General features: G+C 40.7%; 2 protein-coding genes across 2 annotated transcripts in view; one reads left to right on the top strand and one right to left on the bottom strand.

The window, feature by feature from the left end:
• The window catches only part of ctnna1 (catenin (cadherin-associated protein), alpha 1), a 78,703-nt gene that overhangs the window by 19,698 nt on the left and 36,890 nt on the right, over positions 1–22,115 (top strand). The window contains exon 7 of the mRNA XM_030101205.1: positions 3,442–3,645. Coding sequence (XP_029957065.1) covers positions 3,442–3,645 — 204 coding nt within the window. The remainder of the gene's footprint in view (positions 1–3,441; positions 3,646–22,115) is intronic.
• lrrtm2 (leucine rich repeat transmembrane neuronal 2) lies at positions 18,229–21,380 on the bottom strand. Its single transcript, XM_030101218.1, has 2 exons — positions 20,669–21,380; positions 18,229–19,985 (listed from the first exon to the last, which is right to left on the bottom strand). The coding sequence occupies exons 1-2, from the start codon at positions 20,670–20,672 to the stop codon at positions 18,349–18,351; spliced, it is 1,641 nt and encodes a 546-aa protein (XP_029957078.1). The 5' UTR covers positions 20,673–21,380; the 3' UTR covers positions 18,229–18,348.

Genomic DNA, 22,115 nt, shown 5'->3' with positions numbered 1-22,115 from the left:
CGTTTGTCAGAGGTGAAGTTGGCCTGCTTTCTTTAGCTGTCTCAAATGTCACGGTGATGCCGTAACCCTCCACTGCGCCTCGCCGGCGTGACAGCGAGTGGCCGCTCTCGGTGGACTTGCCCCCTCTGAAATGCGACACTTAACGCCGTCTCTCCTGTCCTGCAGATATGAAGAGAGGACTGTGGGTTACTATAACAACTCTGTGATTCAGATGGAGTTTGACTCGGGTTATTAAGAAGCATTGTTGTGCAAAAGGAATCCTACATTTCTTTACATGAATGTTTTGGTGATATAAGCCAACTTCTATTTGTGTTAGTTTTAATGGTGCAACAGCTGAGACCGGAAAAAATTAAGAGTTCAGGTTGTGTTAGCCTAAGTACACTTTTCAATATCTGCCAGTGTTTTTATATTGCTGAGTTTTTGGTGACACTGAAAAGCTGAGGAGTCTTGTCTGTGATTGTGTGATATACTAAGGAAGTCCTGGAGCCGCTGTATCGCCTCGTGTGTGAGCACAAAGTATCTTTTGTAGATAGCGTGTACAGTAAAGGAATTAATTAAAACTGCAGAAACCTCACCTTCAAGTTCTTAAATAGCAGGATGGATGGTCCAAACGCCCACTTGCAACCCTTGTAATTCCTTACTGTGAATGATTACCAATGCTCTGAATTGTCATCCAGCCTCATTACAGTTTGGCTCGTTTATTAACTGATTGTAAGACATTAGTGTTCAACATTTTTTTGTGTATTACTTTGTTTATGCAATGTTTCCTGTTCTGGCTGCCAAAACGAACTGAATAATTCCTTCTCTGTATTCGAGTTTCTCTGTGAGGTTTGAAAAGAACAGTTCTTCATCTGGCAGTGTGTGTGTGTGTGTGTGTGGTGTAACAGATCATACAAGCATTATGAGAGAGAACAGAGCTTCACAGCAGCTCGCTTTTAATGTATTTTTTAAAGGCAGCCTGAGGGCGTCTATTGGTACTATCTATTAGCTATGAAAATCAACAAACTGGGTAATTTTCCTAAACATTTGAGTCCAATTTGGTATTGATACATAATTACAGATTCAGGGTCTGTCATTTGTCTGAAATGGATCTTACCGACTGCACAGCAGTGATGACGCTGCTGCCTTCTTTTGACTCATTGCAGCTTCATTCACAGACTTGTTAAAAGATCTCTTCTATTGCATCTTTTGCCGCTTTTTCATTTTGACTGAATTGATTCAATCACACAGTGGTGTCAAGGATACAACTAGTGAGAATGTTGGTTCAAATCCGGGCCCTCACTTTGTTTCACTATTTTTCTTGAGAATTCATGTTTATTTTATGCAGCTGGTGGTGAATGAAAGTGCCTGTATTGCAGCTTGTTTGAGATTTTTACCCAGAGTTGAATTAGTGGTAAAACTTAATTGACAATAAATATATTGGGTTTATATTAGATATCGTCATTTTGAGAAAAAAAAAAATAGATGTTTTGGGTCTTATCGTCAAGCCCCAATTGTCTCAAGGTTTGATTAAACCAAACTCTCAGCTTCAGATGATTTTTGATCTTGGGACATAGTGTACTCAGAGAAAATCTCTCACATCCTGGGAGAACATGCAAACTCGGCACAACTCCCCCAAACCCAGACTCAAACAGGAGTTACTCTGAATGAACTGACGTGCTCACCACTACAACACCGTTCAGTTATTGCTCTGAAGTATCGAATTTCAACCAGTGTCGTAATGTGGAAATTTGAATTGACTGTCCATTAATTTCCTTATCTTCTATTTATTAAATCAACCCTGAAATTATAATTTTTTCTTTACTTTCACTCTGTTTATCTGTAGTATGTATTGTGCAGTTTAATCCTACTGAAAGAGTTCTCTGTATGAAAAGGTTAAAGTGCAGTCAGTTGGTTCAGCCAGTCTAAATGAAACTATCTGTGGATGTACGAGACGTTACTAGAAGGTGGAATGTCGGTGCTTATAAAGAAACCGTACCTCAGTCTCACTCTCCAGTAACTACAGCACGTTTTTCTTTTTTTTTTTTGAACCTCCATTTACCGCAAAAATCCTAGAAAAGGCAGTCTCCTTACAGCTTGTGGAAAGCGTCTACAATAACTGTATTTTTGAAAAATGCCTTGCCAATCTTTTGAAGAAAGCTCCAAAAATACAAATGGCTTTTTACAAAAAGCAGATTGTGGAAACGGTTCGGTTCTCATTTCTCAAGGCTTGAGTGCATCATTTGAGACAGCCGATCATTTTGTGGTGATGAGCAGACCTCATCATCGAATGGATGCATCCAAGGTACTTTTTGAGTCCTCTGAAACATATTTATGCATATTTTGCCCCCCTCCCCCAGCATGTGATCATCTTGTCTCTGCTTTAATTGACACATGGAGCAGTTGAAGGGAAAATTTTGTGGTTTGATTTTTCATGCTTCCCCCCGTGGCCATGACAGACTCAATGGTTCTGCTTTTTGTAACAGTGCAGATTATGGTGAGATATTCCTGCTGCAGAGCCTAATAATGCCTCTGATCTCCCTTGTCTGGCTAAATGTTTGGCAGACATGAAAGACTGGATATCTACAAATCCTGCAAATGATATTTCCGATAAAATGGTTTCTTGTTAGGGGTCCAAAAAAGCCTGCATGCACCGATCAAAACTTCTCTCACTGCCATCACCACAAACATCACAGTGGTGGTTTGATTAAAAACCATAAAAGACATAAAAACCATTAAAATGTTGTTTTTAATTCAAACATCAGTTTGTTCCATTAAAAAAAATCTATAACTGAACTAGTTTCAGATATTTCCTCTGTCTTGCATTTATCAAGCAGACTTTTAAACAGGTGGCGTCGAAACAAAATCACATTATGGGCTTCATTGAGAACCTAATAATCCTACAGCTGGAGTTTTTACTAAAACATAGAGCTTACAGAACACCACTTTCGTCTGACTTGGGCTGGTGTTGGTTATTGGAAATGATTTCAACAGAGAGGATTAAAAGTGGATTTCAGAGTTGCTCTCGTATCTACCTGTGCACAGCCCGAGGTCTTTGGACAAGAACCTTCTGGCTGTGTCTAGATTTAAGACTAGAGGGGACTGTGCTTTACTCATCCATGCTGGACTGATACTGCTCTAGAACTCAGACCCCACAACTCACCAGCCTTGCTTCAGTTAACTTTCAGAGTCATTCGTGTAATTTTTTTTTGTCGGTTTTGTTTTAGATTTTGTCTTTGTGTGTATTACACTGGTTTTTTATCATAGCTGACCATTCTTTGCTTTGAGTTTTAGAGCTGACCTGTCTGTGTGTGGACTCATCCATCCCCTCCTCTGCCAGATTTTCCTCTTCGGGCTTTCAGGAGGAGGAGGAGGAGGAGGAGGAGAGATTAGCGTTCCGCGGTGACTCGTTGCATATTTTTTGCTGCCTGTGTAATTTCCCCTCTCACCCTTTCCTTGCAGAAACAAATCATCGTGGACCCCCTGGCATTCAATGAGGAGCGCTTCCGTCCGTCCCTGGAGGAGCGCCTTGAGAGCATCATCAGCGGCGCTGCCCTCATGGCTGACTCTTCATGCACACGTGATGACCGCAGGGAGCGGATCGTGGCTGAGTGCAACTCTGTGCGCCAGGCTCTTCAGGACCTTCTGTCTGAGTACATGGGCAATGTAGGTGTCTTAATTTTCTTATTTCTTCCTTCTTGTGACACCTTTAACTTTTTTAAGGTCAAAAAACACACCTCTGAATTAATTCTTACTCTTTTGCTAACTTTCTGTACGTACTCTTTCAAGTAAATCTTCGCAGTCACCTTCAGAAACGTCAGTTGAGAAAATGCTCTTTCAGTTAGTTTTCACTCCGTTCACAGTGATCGATGTTCCAAAGAACAAACAGTGTTGAATAAGCTAAGCTCCTACACAATATTTACGTGTGTGGTGAATTACAGTCAGTCCTGATAAGTAGGTACTGGAGCTTACCTCCAGGTAATGAATGTTGAGAGAGGTAATTTTGTTTTTGAAACAAAATGACGCCTCGATCGAGGAGCGAGGATATGAAGAAGAAAGTAGAAGATCTAGGTGGGAGGCTCAATCCAAGGCCCAAAATTTCCCCGGAGAGCCTTTAAGGGAAACTGAAGCCTCGACACACCGCTTAATTTCCTCTGTGACTTGCGCTGAAGTGGGAGTTCAGTGGTTTTGATGTGGACTGGCACATTGTTTGATCTGGTTGGACTTTAAGCTGCTGTGTTGTGTTGCTTCCTAAGCCGGATGTTGGCGCCTGCTTCTGTTGTACTTTTCTATGGTCAGTGAATCTCTGAAATGACATGGCCAGTTGGATTGAACTGGATGTCTCAATTTCCACTTGTCATTTCAAGTGTTTCGTATCCCGTTGAAATCCAGACACGATCTGAAGCTCTTAAACCTCACCAAGCGTACATTTCTATTGGCCAGGCTGCAAGTCCGAGAGTCGGTTCTACTCTTTTAACCAGCTAACGTTTGTCTGTTACCTTATATAAGAACACAAATTCTTCTCGTAAACACAGACAAGAGTGTTATCTCTACTCCCAAATTCACACTGCTCCGTCACCCACACAGCTTAGTGTTCTCTCAGTCACACACATTATTATGTAGTTAATCTGATCAGGGATCAGATAAATGCTACAGCAGCTCAGAATGTCTCATATTTACACAGATATGTGGAAATCACAAGAACCTTTTCTGCCCTGTTTAAATGAGAGAGCACGGATACAAAATTCACTTGAAAAAAAAAAAAGTATCTCAGTTTTGCAGGAGCTATTATTAGGACAGAGGAGACGGACCATGAGAGCGATGCAATGATAGTTATTACACTAGAGGATCTCTTCTGCAGAGGGCTTCTTTTTAAACTCATATAGGAAAATAAAAGCTGACGCGTCTCGCAGTGACTGATGTCTTCACTCTTTCATAAACTGTCTTCTGAAGAGGTTTCTTTACTTTTTCACACTTTACTTTTCGGAAGTCTCATCGCACCCCACTCAAAAAAAAAAAAAAAAAAAAAAACACCTCACATAGTAACTGAATGTGATCAGTGAGTTTATTGAAGACAGAAAATGAGCTGCTGCATCAATAAAATCACTTCAAAGGTTACAATAACAATCAGTGATTTATTTAAACACAGTGCTTTGTTGTGAGCACAAAATATGGCTGCCGGCCGAGTTGTCACACATTTCATCTTTTTCAACTATTCTGCCAATGCCATAAAAAAATTTGGTGTCCCTAGCTGACGGTAGATATCATAAATTTGGCCTGGAAAAACAAAACAAAACACGGTAGTATCTGGTGGTTTTAGGACATAGATGAATGGCTTCAGTTGGTGAATTGTGTGAGAGGAACTTTTTTCTTTTTTTTTTTTTCAATTTGATGCCGATTCCAAATCCACGGAGATTTTACCTAGATTTTTATCACCTGTGAAGGCAGTTTGGAAGTAAAATCTCATTTTGAAGCAGCCGTGTTTATAGTGTAATGAAAGGATCGGTGAAGTTTTGAAGGCATTGTTGGATCTCTTCCACATCAAACTTGAGTTTCAGCCACAGAAAAGAGAATCCCAGCCTGTGGATGAAGATGCAAACATCTGAGGTGATAGAAGAAAGTGATTAAACAGTTGCATTTTTTGGTTAGTTTCACATTGCCATCTGGGTTGCTTATATATTAAATAACACTTAGAATCTGAATACTTCATTCTTTAAATTACAAGCTGGTCTGTTTTGTGTGGAAAATTGACTTTTACACCAAGATGTGCTGTTTTGAAATGACCTTTTCTGAAAGCCTGTGCGATCAGCAGCAGCCACAAAGCTCTTTCTCTTTTCTGTCTTGAGGTTCACATTTTTCTATACCTTGCATTCCGCCCGAGCCTCTTCTATATCCTTATTTTTTCATTCTCTTTGACAAGCCTCTCTTTAACCAGTTCCCCTTAAAATCCTCTGTGTACCTGCATGGATTCAGTAAGGGCTAGCTACCCAGAGAAATGCCATTGCTGCTCTCCTGCTTTATTTATTACCATCTAACTTGAAGTTTATCTGTTTTTCTTGCTTTGAGATCTAAAATCACGAACTGCTCAGCTTGCGCTTTTCATTTATGATGAGTACAGTAGTCCTGTGGCTATATTGAACGAAGGATCAGATGGGGAATGATGTTATGAAACAAAACTTTATCTACTCAGTTTTGTTTTTGCATAAACATAGACTGCTAAAAAGAAATGCATTTCTGTTTTCTTAAACCACCAAATATAAAAAGCGGGCTTTCCCTTTTCCCTTCCCCTCACAGCAGTTGGCGGAGGACATTTACCGTGAGACAATACTGGGCAATAGCTGAAGCCCGCCTGCTTAGTGATTGGGAAAATAGCCATTCTGTCTGTACACAAAAGTAGTCTGTGTCTTCTTGGCCCTTGGCCTAATGTTCTGCGCACTGTCTGTGAAATCTGTTAAGAAGGTTTTGAAGGATTCTGCAAACAGACAAACAAAAGGGACGGGACCAAAAGCACAACCTCTCTTTGGCAGAGTTAACGGTGTTTCAACTCTGTACTTGAGTATTTGACAAAACTAAATTGACATGCTCTGTTTCTTAACTGCAGTGCTGCAGTGGATTATGGTAATGCTTTGGGACTGGCTGACTTGGGGCAAATATTTGATGTCAAAAATGGGATAATGGCTAAAGCTAGAGTTTTTGTTAGTTTCGTATATGGAAGATTCTAGACTGGAGAGCCTCTCCTTGGGAATAGTTTGTTGTTCCATCAGCAGCTGAGATAGTTAGGTTTCACGTTGTTAATCTTTGAATAGCAACACGGTCAGTGACAGCTGACGATACAGTTGACAACTGATCTCCTACAAAGCCCTCGCCGCGTGGTGGAATCTGTTTTCCCAGCGCTTTGACAAACCAAATAGCAGTCAGTCATGTGTCAAATAACTTTACATGTCGTTCTGTCTCAATGCCATTACATCCATGCTCAGACATTAGACATGCTCCCTCCACCATACCCCTCCTGCCAGTTTATTTTAGGGTGGAGGCCTTTCATGCAGCTTCTCTGATTTGCTTCAAACTCATTTTTCTACTTGACTGGATGTCTCTGTGTCACTCACGAAGCTGTGTCTGATTTGAGAACTTGCAGGGCAACACGTCTCATCCTCACTGTGACGGTGAGTGGACATGACAGGGATGGGACGACTCATTTGGCTAAATGAAGAAAACAGATGACTTGCATAATATATCATCGTTGATAGCGTGCCTGTAACGGCAGTGTGTTGCCCATGGGAACTGTGGCACGCAGTCAGTGCAGTGATGGAGCTCATGCCTTAAACCAATCGTAGACAGTGACAGGTAGCCCGTCTGTGTCCGTGTCCGCTATCAATTGTGGCAGAATGAGAAAACCTCCCAGTTTCCCAATGAGGATGTTCAGGCCGTCATTGTAAGACAGAGCTGCAAAACTGCAGTGAAATGTGTTTCATGCAGGAAATTCAAAGCCCTCTTTGAGCAGATTATACACCACAGGCCTATACTTAACAGATTTGAGAAATGGGTAATATGCTTCATGCAGCTTGATGACCCTGATTTTAGCTGTATATAATTCTCTCTCTAGATAGGGCAGTGCAACTCATTAGCAGTATGTTGCCATTGCAGCATATGGGTCTGCACTCCTAGCTGAAGATGTTGGATAGCGTCCTAACTCCTCCTGCTTCTCTTCTACCCCTCATGTCTCTCCATTCCCTCCAGCTACAACTTGTGTTTACCCCCTTTCCATTTTCCTTCCTCTCCTTCTGACTTACAAAATTCTCATCGTGTCTGAGGCCATAATTTTCAAGGATTGCATTTAAGGCTTTTCCCAAAGCCATTCAGTCACCAGCACCCTAACCCAGCATAATCTGTTTCTCAACAAGTTTGCACTAATTAAGTCTCCTGTTGCCACAAGCTTTCACACAACTGAAAGCCGTAATCCAGCACTAAAGATACCAACTGTATCTTAACATGAATGCAGGATCCACAGATTCGGTCAGTCATTATGATGAATTCTTTTGAACAAGAGAGGTCCAAATATTTTGTGAAGCAAAAACAGAAAAATACAAAAGAAACAACTGGAAAGGAACCAAATGTCCTATTTTGTTTTGTTTTGGTAATCCAACGTGTGGACAATCGAGGACTGAAAGATTGGCTGTTGTGTTTGGATTTTTGTTTCATATGTGACAAGTGGCAAACTAGATGAGCCACACTACGATTGCATGTAATTTAAAAGGGAAAGCTGCCAGGGAGAGAAGAAGGAAAAAAAACAAAACATGTACTCAGAATTTCTTTGCCAGAACTGTTGGTGACAAAAATAACCTTTTTAACCCCATTTGTGTATAGGTTCATTTAGTTAGACTACCAGTGGTGCTGTTGGTAGACCTGATCCATCTGTGTGAAAAGAATATAAAAATAGTTATCGGTTATCTTTTTAGCAGACTATAAGTAGACCTTGACATTTTCCATACTGTACATCAAATGAAAATGACAAAATGATGTTTGTAGCACAACTGCGTTGCACTCCATTTCTTTCAGTGCGCACAGTGCCTGCTGTTCTTAAGTGTTAGCTAGCAGGACAATTAAAATCCACACAGTGGGTGTGGGTTCTTTGTTAAAAAAAAAAAAAAAAAAAAAAACTGATACAAATGTCAACTTTTCTTTATTTTTAACTTGAAGTTCACACACCGGTAATTTATATAGCCTGAGATACATTTTTGTGATTGTGTAGAGAACAGTTCACTTGTATCAGGGATTACTACTTAGATTCCTGTTGCCTGACTAAAAGAATAGAGAAATACAAGAACTTGAACAGAAAAGTGGCTTATCAAAACCGTGAAACATACTTGCTCTTAAAAGAATGTATTAATAACAGGCAGAATTGAGTTTGATGTATGACGTGACCCTTAAGTTTTTTTTCCCACATGATCATCCAATACAATTATCTGACCCAGCTGTTTTGGTATTGACGTTATCTATTCTTGTTTTATTAAGGGTATTTTATTAAGCTGTTAAATTGAGTCAGTGCAGTGGCAGCTCTTAACTCTAACTTCTTAAAGTTCTCACGCTCAGCTTTGAGGGCAGTATTACTGGCTGGCTGAACATTAAACATTAAATATGTTTTTGGGAAAAACTACAGAACATTTTTAAGCAGTTTCCACAAGAACAGCTAAAATTTTGATGCGGTCCATCGATTGAAATTGCTGCAGTACACTACCTGCTGTTATCAGGACAAGGAAGGCTGACATTGCAATAGTGAAAGCAGAAATGTGCCAAATATCACTGAATGCACTGATGGTGCTATAGACTGGAATAAGACCATGATGCGTTTTTTTCTTTTTTTTTTATCCCTGGAATCAAAATTATGTACAGTGTCCATGATGATCATTTAACAAGACCAGAGATTATCCACTAAGCTGGTCAAGTGGAAAGATGGGTGGGGGTAATGTTGGCCCAGCACTGCCACATAGTGTGACCTCAATTATTCCATATTGTCATGACAGTTTGGCATGGCACGTGTTGAGTGTAACTGCTTCTGCCACTTTCCATTAATAATGCATCCCTTGTTCCCAGCATCTGTCGGGGGTTTGTTTCACGTCTAAGAGTGATGTTCGGGTGCTCTGACATATACAGCCACTGACATTTAAACTTCCTCAACTTGATATGATACATTATCGTTTTCACCTGCACGAAAAGGCCATACCTAAGCACTGCAGACGGACTCCTGCCTTTCACCTTGCCTGCCCGCGCTCGCCTGTGTGTTTGTTCCTCTATCTCAACAGTCTTTCCAGTTTGCGTTCCTGAGCATTTTTCTAACACTTTGCCTTCTTCTCGCCGAATCTTATTTCACATTTTCTTCTTTGCGGTCTTTCTATTTCTGCTTGTGTCCCTTCCTCTCTCGACAGCTCACTCTCTCCCTCACCCTTGCTGGCTTTTTGCCTCAGGCGTCCAAAGTGAACGGCAGAATTTCACTTTATCCCCATTTCTCTGTCTGCATAGCTGTTTGTCATTTTAAATAGATTTCTGTTGGAATTTTAGACTATCTGCCCTCCTCACCTCATTAGCTATGTGTAACCCCCCCCCAAAAAAAAAAAAAGTTGAATACAACATATTCACTGTTCCATCAGTTGACTTTTCACCTCAGTACTCATGCCCTGACTAGATTTATAAAACATTAGATATGATGCCATCCCCAGAGGCTGTAAATAAATGTCTATAGCTGGAGAACTCACTCACAGACTGGAATGTATTTTTTTTTTCTTTCCTTTTTTCGATTTGGCCAAAGTAGTGACAGCCACAGCTTGAGGCCGTGTAATTTTAGGTTGTCCACCCCCCCCATGCAAAGTACACCTTGAAGGAATTTCTTTAAAATTGAGGAAAAATCAATATCTACTCTGATGATCACAGATTAATTTTTTTGGTAATAATTTATGGGCATTATGCTCCTTCACTTCAAGTAAGTAACTTAATTGCAATCTGACAGTCCTCGTAGCACACCTGTTTTGGCTGTTTGGATTAGCCAACTGCATTGCTAACCCACCCACAAACATCGATCACTGATTGTAATGGGTGCCGATTGAACAATCTGATTAAAGGGCCAGAATTCCCAGCTCCGTCTCGGACACCCCCTTTGTGGGGTATAGCTGTCGTTGCTGTGCCTCCAGACACAGTGCACGTGTCGTGAACCTCCTACATCTTCTTCAGTGGACTCTGCCGTACGCAGTCTGAAGGCTGCAGTCATTACTGGTGCTTGTGTACCGTTCATTGTCCTTTCAATAAACTTTACATAATTCTGCTTCTCTCCAGCATTCTGAACAGCCATCCTACTGTCCTCATGTAGTTTGTGACTGTTGTGTACATTAAAGCTGGTGGAGAGATTCGTGAGATTCATACAGCATAAATAATTTTGTTCTGAAACTCTACATGACACTTTTAAAAATTTAAAAATATATGTTTGCCTGGTTTTAGCTTTTTTTCCCCTTGAGCCATTAAAGTTTTAATGACAAAAACCTCAAGGATTTTAGTTCTCTCTGGAAAAGAAGCATCTTCCTTGGTACTGTAGCTTTGAGATCAACCTGTGCATGTAAAAGACAAGGACAGTCATTTACACAGTGAAAAGCCAGCCGTTGTAATTCATCATCAGTGTGAAAACAAGAAAGCACAAAGATGCGCGACTTGAAGCAAGACCAATGTGAGGGAAGTTCACTTTGTCTATTGGTAATCTCATCTAAATGCATAATTAAAACAAATTACGGTCAACGCAACGTTAACGGGGAAAAGATTTAGTGTCCTCAGGGCTTTTCGTATATTTACAGCCTCCATAAAACACCGATCTGTCAGCATCAGCCCCTTAGGCACCATTTCCCAGACCTTGCCCTTGATGTTTTACTGGTGAACTCCAGGCTTTTTGATTGGCAGATATAAAAAAAAAAAAAAAAACTAAAAAATTAAACCCCCAAAGACTAGCAAAGCGAGAACAGTGTAGTGGTCGCACAATAAGTTATTTTGTGAGATGAACTTTTCCTTCACAGCAGTGCAGCTGCATGCTATTTTATCCTCATGTCAGAGGTTGGTATTAATGTTTTTTTAATTGCTTTAATATAGCCGTGCCAAGTTTTGATTGAAAGAAACCATTTTATAAGATAATGTGGTGCGTTAGTTTGCCGGAAGCTGGTTATTTGTCTTTCATGCAAATGCCATGATAGGTGCAGTCAGATTGCTTTTCCCAGTCAGTTAAGTCATGTTTTCAATGCATTAAATGCACTAATCAATAATAGCAGCTCAGGCGTGTGTGTGTGTGTGTGTGTGTGTGTGTGTGTGTGTGTCTGCACACTGAATGTCATTAAACCTTTAGGATCTGGATCTGTTTATTGGACTGATTAATCCAATAAGCAGTTCCTCCTCGGTCAGTGATGCAAGCGTTGTTGAAAATGACAGACCGCAAATTATGAATACTCCACCTGCAGGTGTGTTTAACTGGAGCATTACTTTGAGTCAGTCTGTCTCACCTTCAAGCCAGAGTGAATTGAGCTGTGATGAATGTGTCACACTGCAAGGCAAACTGCATCAGTACATCCAGCAAATGCGCACACATTTGCACCAATACTTGGATGTAACGGGCCCCTTTATTTTCGTCAGATCTGGCAATAACTGTGGCAATATAAGAATACGTTGTTCGCATATCTAATACTAAGTAGAATTGGAATTTCTGTACTTAGTGAAATTGTTACGCAAAGCTAAATTATTCAGATTTGCTTACCTGGTGGTCCAGTAAAAAGAATTGCCATAATAGTTACGCTATTCCTCTTAATACACTCACATTCTAACAAAATGCAGAATACTTTGGACAAGTCGCAGTTCTATGCTCAAGAACTTTTCACTCCCACATTAATACCTGCAGGCTGTAGTTGTTTCCACTTCATTTGCATGTCTCGAAACTGCGGTAAACCTGAAGTGTGTGCAGAAAACCCTCACAGTAGATGTACAGGCTTATTCCACATAGAAAAATCCCTGCCTGACTTTCAACACAGGGCTCAATAGCTGTCAGAAACCAACACCAAACACTGGTTTTTGTCATCTGGTAGTTTTGGAAGACATTCAAGAGGTGAATCTTTGGTGTGGTTCATTTGTTGTCTATCCAAAAGTTGTTTGAACAGTTGGCCTCATTACTTATTATTAAGACTTTCAGTCAGACAACAGCTGTGCTATGATCTTTGTTAGCGTTCTCTTTTTAACGTGGTGGTTAACTTGCTCCTAGTTCTGTGGCTTCGACAGCTCATGTGGGTCAGCAAGCTACATACTACAGATATAGCAGAGCTTTGTAACTACGGTAAGTTTTTGCCCTCCATGTATTTACGCTCCGATGCTGTTCAGCTGAGTAACTCCTATCCTGCACTTTGTGGCATTAATCTTTTACGTTGTGTTAATTTGCGGTTACTTAAAGGACTGTGTAGTTTCCAAATTCCATGTCTGTTGATCCTGAATTTAATAGTACTTGTATCAACCGCTTTTAAATTGCAATGGGAAATACAGTTGTTTGTAATGCAGAACAATTTGGGTCATGGCTTTAAAATTTATGTCGCGGTATTCAGTAGATTTTCCTTGCCTGAGTCTCCCCCCCGACTTTAACAGAGGAAAAAAACGGTATCTAAAAATATCTGCCACGGAGTGCAAGAAGTTGCTTGTACTTCTTGGCATATCAACAGGAAGGTTCATCAATTTTCAGATCTTTCTGTTGTTTTACAATAGAATTTGTTGAGCGTCTTCAGTGATCAGATAATGGCTTTAAAGTTGTTGCGCTATTAATACTTTAAAGGGGGTATTTGCTGATGAAAGTCTAGATCAATATGTCCTTCCAAGTAAGCATTTTGTAGCATTATTGGACGCTTCATAATGCAAACCTGAAGCATCCATGGATGCTGGGTCCTTGAACCCTGCAGACTACTGAGGCCGTGTAGTCAGACTCATCAGTTTAGTGCCTCCCCCACCTGGGTACACTCTGCAGGTTAATTACTGGCGCTTACTTTCTGTAGACCTCATCAGAAAAGAGCAGGTGAAATTGAAGTGGCTCATACAGATGGATGGCCTTGTTAGACTGCATTTCTTTGCAATATGAAGTTTTTTTTTCTTTCTTTCTTTCTTTTATCAAACTATGTAGGCTTTCTTTACAAGTTTACATCTCTGAATCGTATTTGTAGCCTTAGAAAGAAACATTATTTCCAGACACCACACACCCTTTCATCTGCTGGATTTTTTTCTTCAAAATGAGCTGTGAGTCAAAAGTAGTTTCAACCCAGTTTCTAAATGTACTACAATTTCTATAACACAGCTGCAGAGTGTATACTGGAATTAGTGAAGTCAATCCAGTGGAAAATTGTTTGGCAAAAGAGCCGGTTTGCAATTGCACATAAATTGATCAGAATAGTCTACACAGAATATATACTCAGCATGCACATAATATCATCTGCTTGGTTCACAAGGAGCGGGTCAACACTAATTATTTTAATCCAATCAATGAGAACAGTCCAGAATTATTTAATAATTAGCCTGCTGTGTGGATTTGTGGCTGCTCCATAGCGGACTGTATGTGCTGACACTAGTTTAGCAGGAATGACACAAAGATGTTGTTCGGACCAATCCATCTTAACAATACATACATGTTAACCTGTGAAACAAAGGAAAGTGAGCTGTGAATTTTTTTTTTTTTTTTTTTTTGACATGGTGCACAAAGGTGATCAGACCTGTAACATCAAAATCCTTTAAGAACAGGTGAAAGCAGAACCTCACAGATAATTGTTGTTTCAGGAAACAACCTGTAACTTGCTCTGTATAGCTTTGTTTTTATGTATTGGAGACTTAAGGCTTAAAAAAAATGTAGGTAAATACACTTATTTTGAACATGTGTTCAACTGGTTAGAAAAAACTGAAATTAGCCTGCCAATTATTTCTGCTGTGCCCACTCTGCCAGCTTTTAAAATATCCCTTTACTGCTCTCTGTTCCAAAACCCAATGGGTAATGAATGTTCTCTGACTCATTTTTTTTTATCTTGCTTGATTGCTGGGACTATTTGCTCATCTGTAGGTGTTACTGTGCTTGCATTGCAACCCTTGGATCTAATAAGTCTAGTTTTAAGTAGTCAAAACCTTTTTAGGTATTTTAATGTATTAAAAAATGAGTGCGTCATCTTCAAGGTCAACTTATCCATTTGTTGTTGGGTCAGCAAATACTGTAGTTAAACATTTAAGAATTCTTCCCAAATAGCATTCAGCTTCTGAAATAAATGCTGAACAGAAAAGCAAAATGGTTTTTCTTTTATAAATTGTGTGGGGAAAAAAAGCTTATGCCCTGCTCCTGGTGTATGAAATGAAGTGTCCACACATTTTTTGGTTTAAAATGTTAAAACGTATTGCCTTCTTCAAACTTACAATGGGCAATTCAACAAGCTGAGTGAAATCAGAGCATTACCTGGATAAACGGTAAAAGTTTTCATCTTCCTTTCCTTTATGTAACTCAGATAGTTAGACGTAACAACCTTATTAGGAAATGTATCTTATCAACTTCTGAACCAATTTGCTTCTTGAATGGTATTGTGGTTGCACCAATCCCTGATGCTTTGACACCTTCATCTTTTAAAGTAAAGTAAGATGTTTTCCTTTGCATACTGGATATTCTGTTGCATTCATAGGATTCATTTTACTGGCTTAACGGTTTTATGGAGACAAACCATGTATGTATTAAACCACAATGGAATAAATGAGCAAAGCAAGTTGTGATCACCCGTCAGTTATCAAACACTTCATAGATTATAACCATTTTATTTAAAAAATATATGTTTTGAGGGGACAATGTATTTTTTTTTCAGTTTGGCACATCTTATCCACTATACAGATATGAAATTGTACATATTACAATACAAAAGGAAAATGAGAAGAAAAGCATTCATTTTGCACAAAGAAGTTGGGTAAGAAGGGATTGGTTCTTCCTTTTTTTTTTTCCTTTTTAGTTTTATTTGTTTTGTCTTTTTTTTTGTAAGTTATTTTTAGGCAGAGTAGGATAAGGGCTACAGGATGACAAGAGGAAACAGAAACAATTTACAAAGAGCCAGAGTGCAAAGGGATGCATATCTCTACAAATTTTGTGGATTTTCAGTCACTTAAGTACAACCGTAGTCTTGAACAGTGAAATGTCAAATGTTTGACAAAACTTAATAGGAATTTCATATACATCCCCATCCTGTGTTATCAAAAATGAGGTCTCTCCATAATGTTTGCTGAATGACATTAAGAAATATTCAACTCAATTTTGATTTTTGAACATGCAAAGACAGATTAGAAGGGCAGTAGTAAAAGCAGTGCAGAGCTGGAAAGAAACTTAAACTGGAAAGTGGAAGTGCTTGGCTTTGGAAATATGATCACCATATGCAACGTTTACTAGAGTTAAAACAAAAAAGTGTAGCAGTTTTTGGTTTACAATAAGTACTTAAGTTGGTGTAGGCATCCTATGAGCATGTGCTGAACCACATTGACACAAGCGTTCATTTAAAGAAATTTGAAGCCAAATTTGGACAAAGCCACAAATGGTACTTCGGACCTCCGTTAACGGTGCATCAGTCATTGACCTTCATTCAAATTACTTAAAATCAGACAAGTCACTGAAAGGTGCTGTGCTATCTGAAGCATCTGGTTATCATTAGCTCTGACTCTGATTAAAGCAAAATGCTGAAGTTAACAGAAAGAAAAGAGAATGCGACACGTCCATATACACCGATTTCCAGTGTTACAACTTTTTTTTCATTTTCGATCATTGGATGACTCGTGAGCTGGCTGGTTATGAAATTGTTGCTGCCGTGTAGTCGCTGCATTTCAAGCCCAGGGTGCAGTCGTTCAGTCATTCCATTCGCCACCACCTTTACTTGATCAAAAGAATACTCATTGGTTTTAATAAACTGAGACATTATCCCATAGATGCTCCTCTTCATCATCCCGTCAATTCCTCCAATCCCTCTTTCCTTCACCCTGCCCCCACCTCCAAATTGAGCACAAAGAAGTGCGAAGCTGCGGCAGCAGCTTTAGTCTGATGCTAATGCACATCCTCTCCCTGCTGCATACAAATGTGTCCTGACCCAGGCTCGCTGTTTGCTTATCACTGGATCTCCATTTGCTCCGAGGGTATTGACCGCAGTTTAACGTGACACTTGCGAGTGTTAACCTAGGAACTGTTATTTATTATTAAACATGAATGCATTTAGCCACTGTAAATGATCGTCTCCCTGACGAGAAGAGTGCCCTGGAAAAAAATAATTTCGTGATATCTATTTTTTGTGGGTGTGTGTGTTTGTGTGGAACACAGGAAGAGAATATTCTTGGGACTATTTTTGTGTGGTTGAACAGCTAAATGTTGCTGGATCACTGGTGTGGGTGACAGAATATTAGATTCTTTTAGCCTTGCCTTAATTGGTTCAATCTTGAGCCTGTCAGTCCTGATTAGTGTGTGAGCAGTAAGGAGTATGGGCCACTGGGAAAGGTTTTATTTCCAGAATGAAATCCTCTCCTATATGGAGTCTGCACTGTTCAATACCCTTTCAGTTGCCACCCTCACTCTTCGCTCGGCAAACACACAGTGAAATGTACTTTACTAGGTGGAGATCTTGGAAAATTGTAGCCAGTGTTTGGAATGATTCTGGAAATTGAGAGTTCATTAAACTTTAAAAGGCCGAATCATTTCACCCATGTCTGAGGTGATATAGATATCGATGGGTTTGTGCCCAGCTGTGTAGTTGGTAGGAGATTAACCACATTTGAGAGTTGCTCTGTGGATCCCTCAGAATGAGAATTTGTGTGGCAATTTCTCCATGTGGACGGGAGCTCAAGCAGCCAACAGCTGCACAACAGCGCTGCATTTATGAGCTGTCTGATCAAAGAGGTCATTTTTTTTCCAATTCTCGTAGGTGAACACGAATTGTCTGTTCATTTTTAGTTGCATTGCCTTCCAGGAAAGTTTTTGGAATTGATTCAAAGTTCTAAAATCAGAAAATAATCCCTTTTTGGCTAGCTGTTGTCGCAGATAGTATTGTTTACTTTTTTGGGAGGAGAGCGAGGTTGCTTGGTTGATTTATTTGATTTGACTTTGGCCTAATATGATCAAAGAAATTATAATTGGGGTTTACTTGATGTGATTCAGTGGTATTTTTTCTCACCGTGTGAGAATCTCTTTATTTGTAGCTTGTTAACAATAATGACATGTATTTTACAAATATCTTTCAGAATTTGATATTGGTCTTGGTGCCCTTTAATGCATCGTAGTTGTCCAAAACATTGAAACCATGAAACAAAACATGATGGTAATTGAACCAATTCATTTGCCCCAGTGATTGAGTAATGGGCTTACAGTGCCTGTGGTGCAGTTAGAAACATGATTTCATATATTTACTTTTCAAAAAGAAACACGACATAAATCACATTTCTTTACTTAATCTATTCTGTTAGCAGAGGGCCATTTGGCGAAGTAGTTTCTCTGTGCTGCAGAATATAGAGACAATGTGGAGACAAATCTCACAGTTTACAATTTTTTTTTTCTTCAAAATGATTGCCCCTGCCTGTTATGAACAACCTTGCATTCATAGAAAAATAAATTTGTGACTATCTCTACACCGTCCCTAAACTGTCCAGCCTCTGTCACTGTGGCATTCAACGTATCTCACATATTCTCAAATCTCACTTGTAGAAATTATGCTTTTTTTTTTTCTTTTCTTTTTTACAGAAACTGGGGGGGGGGGGAAAGCAAAAAAGCAAACCCTGTATCATCTGAAATGGTCAAATGACAAACCATATGCTCTAGGAATAAATAAGAGTTCATACTTCACACTCTTTGTAAGGCAGTTGCTGACACTTGCACTGCCCGTAGCCGTTGATGATCACAAGTGCCCCTTCCTCATGGCTGGGCTCATACTCATTATAGGGTACCTGTGTGGCTAGATCTGCCATAGGCTGTCGCTGCTGGGTCCTCATCTGTCTGCGGTTCTGAATTGCCGAACAGTGGCGTATTCGGCGCAGGGTGGGAGGGCAGCACTTCCGTGAAATATACACAACGAAAATGATGAAAAAGAATGAAAATAGAAGGGCCATAGTTCCAATGATGACCCTATGAGTCATAACAGTGTTGTCCATGGTGGAGAAGTCATCCGTTACAGCTGCCTCTTCCAGCGGAGCAGTGGTTGCTTGAGCAGTGCGTGGCGTTTGTGTTGTCGTCGATGTGGTAGTGACAGTGGTAAAGCTCCCAAAATCCTCTGCATAGTCCTGCGTGGGGGTCGGCTGCATAATTCCAAACAAGGAGCTTGTGATATCTGCAGCTGTTGTAGCGTCTGTGGTTGTACTGATGGTCTGAACAACCGGTGCTGAAAAATTCTGACAAAGCTGGAATCCATAAACGGCATCAAGTATCTCCTCACCCTGGGCGTATTCAGGACTGTGGCAGAGTATGGAGTGTTCCCACCTTCCTTTGAAGGTGCTCAGCCAAGTAGCCAGGGAGCAAATCCGTTTGGTACATTCCCAAAGGTTACTGGACAGCCCAACGGTACCCAGAGACTGCCACATATCCATGACCTGGGGATCCAGGCTGCTTAGTTTGTTGTTATCCAGCAGCAAAATTTTTAGATTTGGCAGCGTTTGAAAAACGTCAGGTGTCAGTACACGAATTTCATTTCCTGTGAGGTCCAGTTTCTCTAAAGTGGTCCAGGTCCATTCCATACCACATGTTAGGTTGCTGATCTTATTCCATTGCAGATATAGAAACTGGAGGGCGACAAGGCGAGGGAAATGGGCCAAGTTAATCTTGGTCAGCTGATTGTGCTCCAAGTGGAGCTCTTTAAGCTTAATGAGCCCAGCAAATCCATTCCGGGCGAGACTCCTCAGACGGTTGCTGCTGAGGCCCAGATATTCCAGGCTGCGACAGTCCCAGAATGCCCGGACTGGCGTGGTGCGAAGTAAATTGGAGCGGAGGTGGAGTATCTGGAGCTTCCTCAGTCCGTGAAACAGTTCAGGTTCCAATGCAGTCATCTGATTGAAGGACAGGTCCAGTATCTGGAGATTGATGAGGTGGATGAAGGTTGTGTTGGGCAACTTGGTGATACGATTGGAGCTCAGGTTGAGGTCCTTCAGTTTGTAGAGCCCCTGGAAGGCATCCTCTTGTACTGTTGTAATCTGGTTGTGGTCAAGGTGGAGCCAGGTGAGCTGGCTGAAGCCGTAGAATTGGTCGGGGCTGAGCTCGGTGATGCTGTTGTGGCGTAGTGACAACCCCAGGGCTCCCTTGTCCACACCATCTGGGGGTGCCTTTAGCCCCTGGGTGTCGCAGTAGAACTGCAGGTCCTCACAGCGGCATTTTTGAGGGCAGGTTGTGCACGATGCAGGAGACAGCAGGCACGCTAGGAGCATGCTGATCACACACAGAGCCGCTGGTGCAGGTCCCACCAATGGCCACCTTGAATGGAAACCTGGGAGGGTTTAAAAACAAGAAAATAAACTGTGGGGCGGGAAAGCTAATCTCTGCAGAGCACTTATTACTAATTCATGGTGGGGATTGTGCTCTGTGTCTCTACTCTCGGTCTCTCTCATGCATGTAGCAGTCGGGATATTTTACACTGACAACTTTCACAATGCATGTAAACAATGACATCTTAAGTGGGGATGCGATTCACTCAGGCATCATATAATCAGCTCTATGCATGTGCGGCACTTTTTCATCTACCAAACTGTTTATATTTAGCTCGTTTGCGCTCTGCAGTTGGACCTGAATACTAATGTCCTCCTGATTACTGCCATTCGTCAGTTGTTGCTGTGAGATGATTTTTTTTTTTTTTTTTTTTTGGATATACATTTTTGTGTGCCCTGAATGTGCTGTCACCTTTATTTGTTAAAGAAAAAAAAAACAGAATTGGTTAGTTGATTAAATTTTCCTCCTAAAGACTTTCAGCACTTCAAAGGTTTTCCATGAAACAAAAATGAGATTTGAAATGTCGGCTCTGACTTCCCAACCGGCGTGTCGGTGAAGAGAGAAAATGAAAGACCAATGCAGTAAATAGAATAAGCAGAAGAGCTTTTAGTCCTCAGCCTCCCTCACTCCTCACTTGTGTTCCCTATTCATGCCCAGACCTGCCATATAAAGGGGCTAACTTACCCATTCTTTTGTGCACATCGGAGGCTGCATTCAACTGTCCTTTTCCACAGACTCTTGGAGCAACCAGATGGAAGAAAAATCCAAAGGGAAAAAGCCCTTTTGAGTGAGCACAAAAGGAATCAGCCTCTTTGGAAATAAAGCAATTCTGAACCCACCCAATTGAGAGAAAATATGAAATTCCATGTCCCGGGATGATGTTTATTCCGGACGTTTTTCTTGAGTCTTTTAAATTCCAAGCTCAAAGAAGAGGTTGAATCTTCTCCCTTCAACCCACGAATCCTTGAAATAAATAATTATATAATTTTTTTTTAAGTTGATCAGTTGCATCCAGAGCGACTCCAGCGAACCGATTCCCCCCTCCCTTTTTCTTCTTTTTCTTTTTTTTGCCCTTTTGTTTCCCTTCCACCGCAATGATGTCAGCTCAGATGGCTAATTGAAGATCAAGCGTTTCTCTTTCATGGCTGTGGTCTTCCGATCCTAACTTGTTGATGGCAGCCAGAGATCCTGCTTCCGACGCCGGCTCAGTCTCGGCATAGCCTCTGCAGAGCTGTGAGCGGAGCCCCCGTCTGCTAGCTGAGACGCAGGGAGAGAGAAAAAAGCAGCACAGGGAGTCAGGGATGTTATTCTGTGCTTTTTGTTGCAGCCACTCACTGCTACAGAGTGGTGGCAGCCTGGCGTCGATCATCACTACTGTTTCTCTCTCTCTTTTTCTCTCCCACACACACAAACACCCTCTCGCTCTCTTGCTCAGTCGCTTGCTCTCTGCCTCATACACAGTGCTTGTGCACCTTAGTCTTCCTCCACCTCCCTCTCGCATCCCCCTTCCCTCCCACTGGCTCGTCACCATCAGAATATTGATATCTTGAACGTGTTGCGGCAGCTTGCTGTTGAAATTAACCACAGCTGTAAATCTCAGCCTCGCCTTCCTGTTGCTCTGCAGCCACTATGCATGAATGTATATTGGAGACATAAACAAAATAACATAACAAAGCAACATATAGTTTGTAACTCGTAGCTCCAGACAAGAAAAATGAGTGAATATGTGCTGCATTGCCAAATCTCTGTATAGATGAAAATATAGCCTGGCAGTACTAACATACGATGTCTTTCTGATATTCATAATTTACATACCTTGAGTGCAGTGCTTTAATTTTTGAGCATGGACATGTGATGTATGGCCAGCTGCTCTGGAGTTAAATTAAGATAGCTTTTAGAATGTAATAGATGAGACCTGAGGCGTGTTTGAAGATATGAAACGCACGCTGAGATCAAAGTAACTGGAATGTTGTGAACATGATTTTCTCTATGGCTTTGAGCTGGCGGATTTCATTTATGGTTTTGTTTGAAAAAAGGTATTATTTCACAACCATTTAGAGTGCTGTTTAATTCTTAGTCCTTATACTCGTCAATTATTTAATGTGGGTGCAGATGGTTGCGAGGGCAATTG

The sequence above is a fragment of the Salarias fasciatus genome, chromosome 2 (assembly GCF_902148845.1).
Source record: "Salarias fasciatus chromosome 2, fSalaFa1.1, whole genome shotgun sequence".
Lineage (NCBI taxonomy): Eukaryota > Metazoa > Chordata > Actinopteri > Blenniiformes > Blenniidae > Salarias > Salarias fasciatus.
The sequence above is the reverse complement of the archived record's forward strand: the minus strand, read 5'-3'. Positions and strand labels throughout refer to the sequence as shown.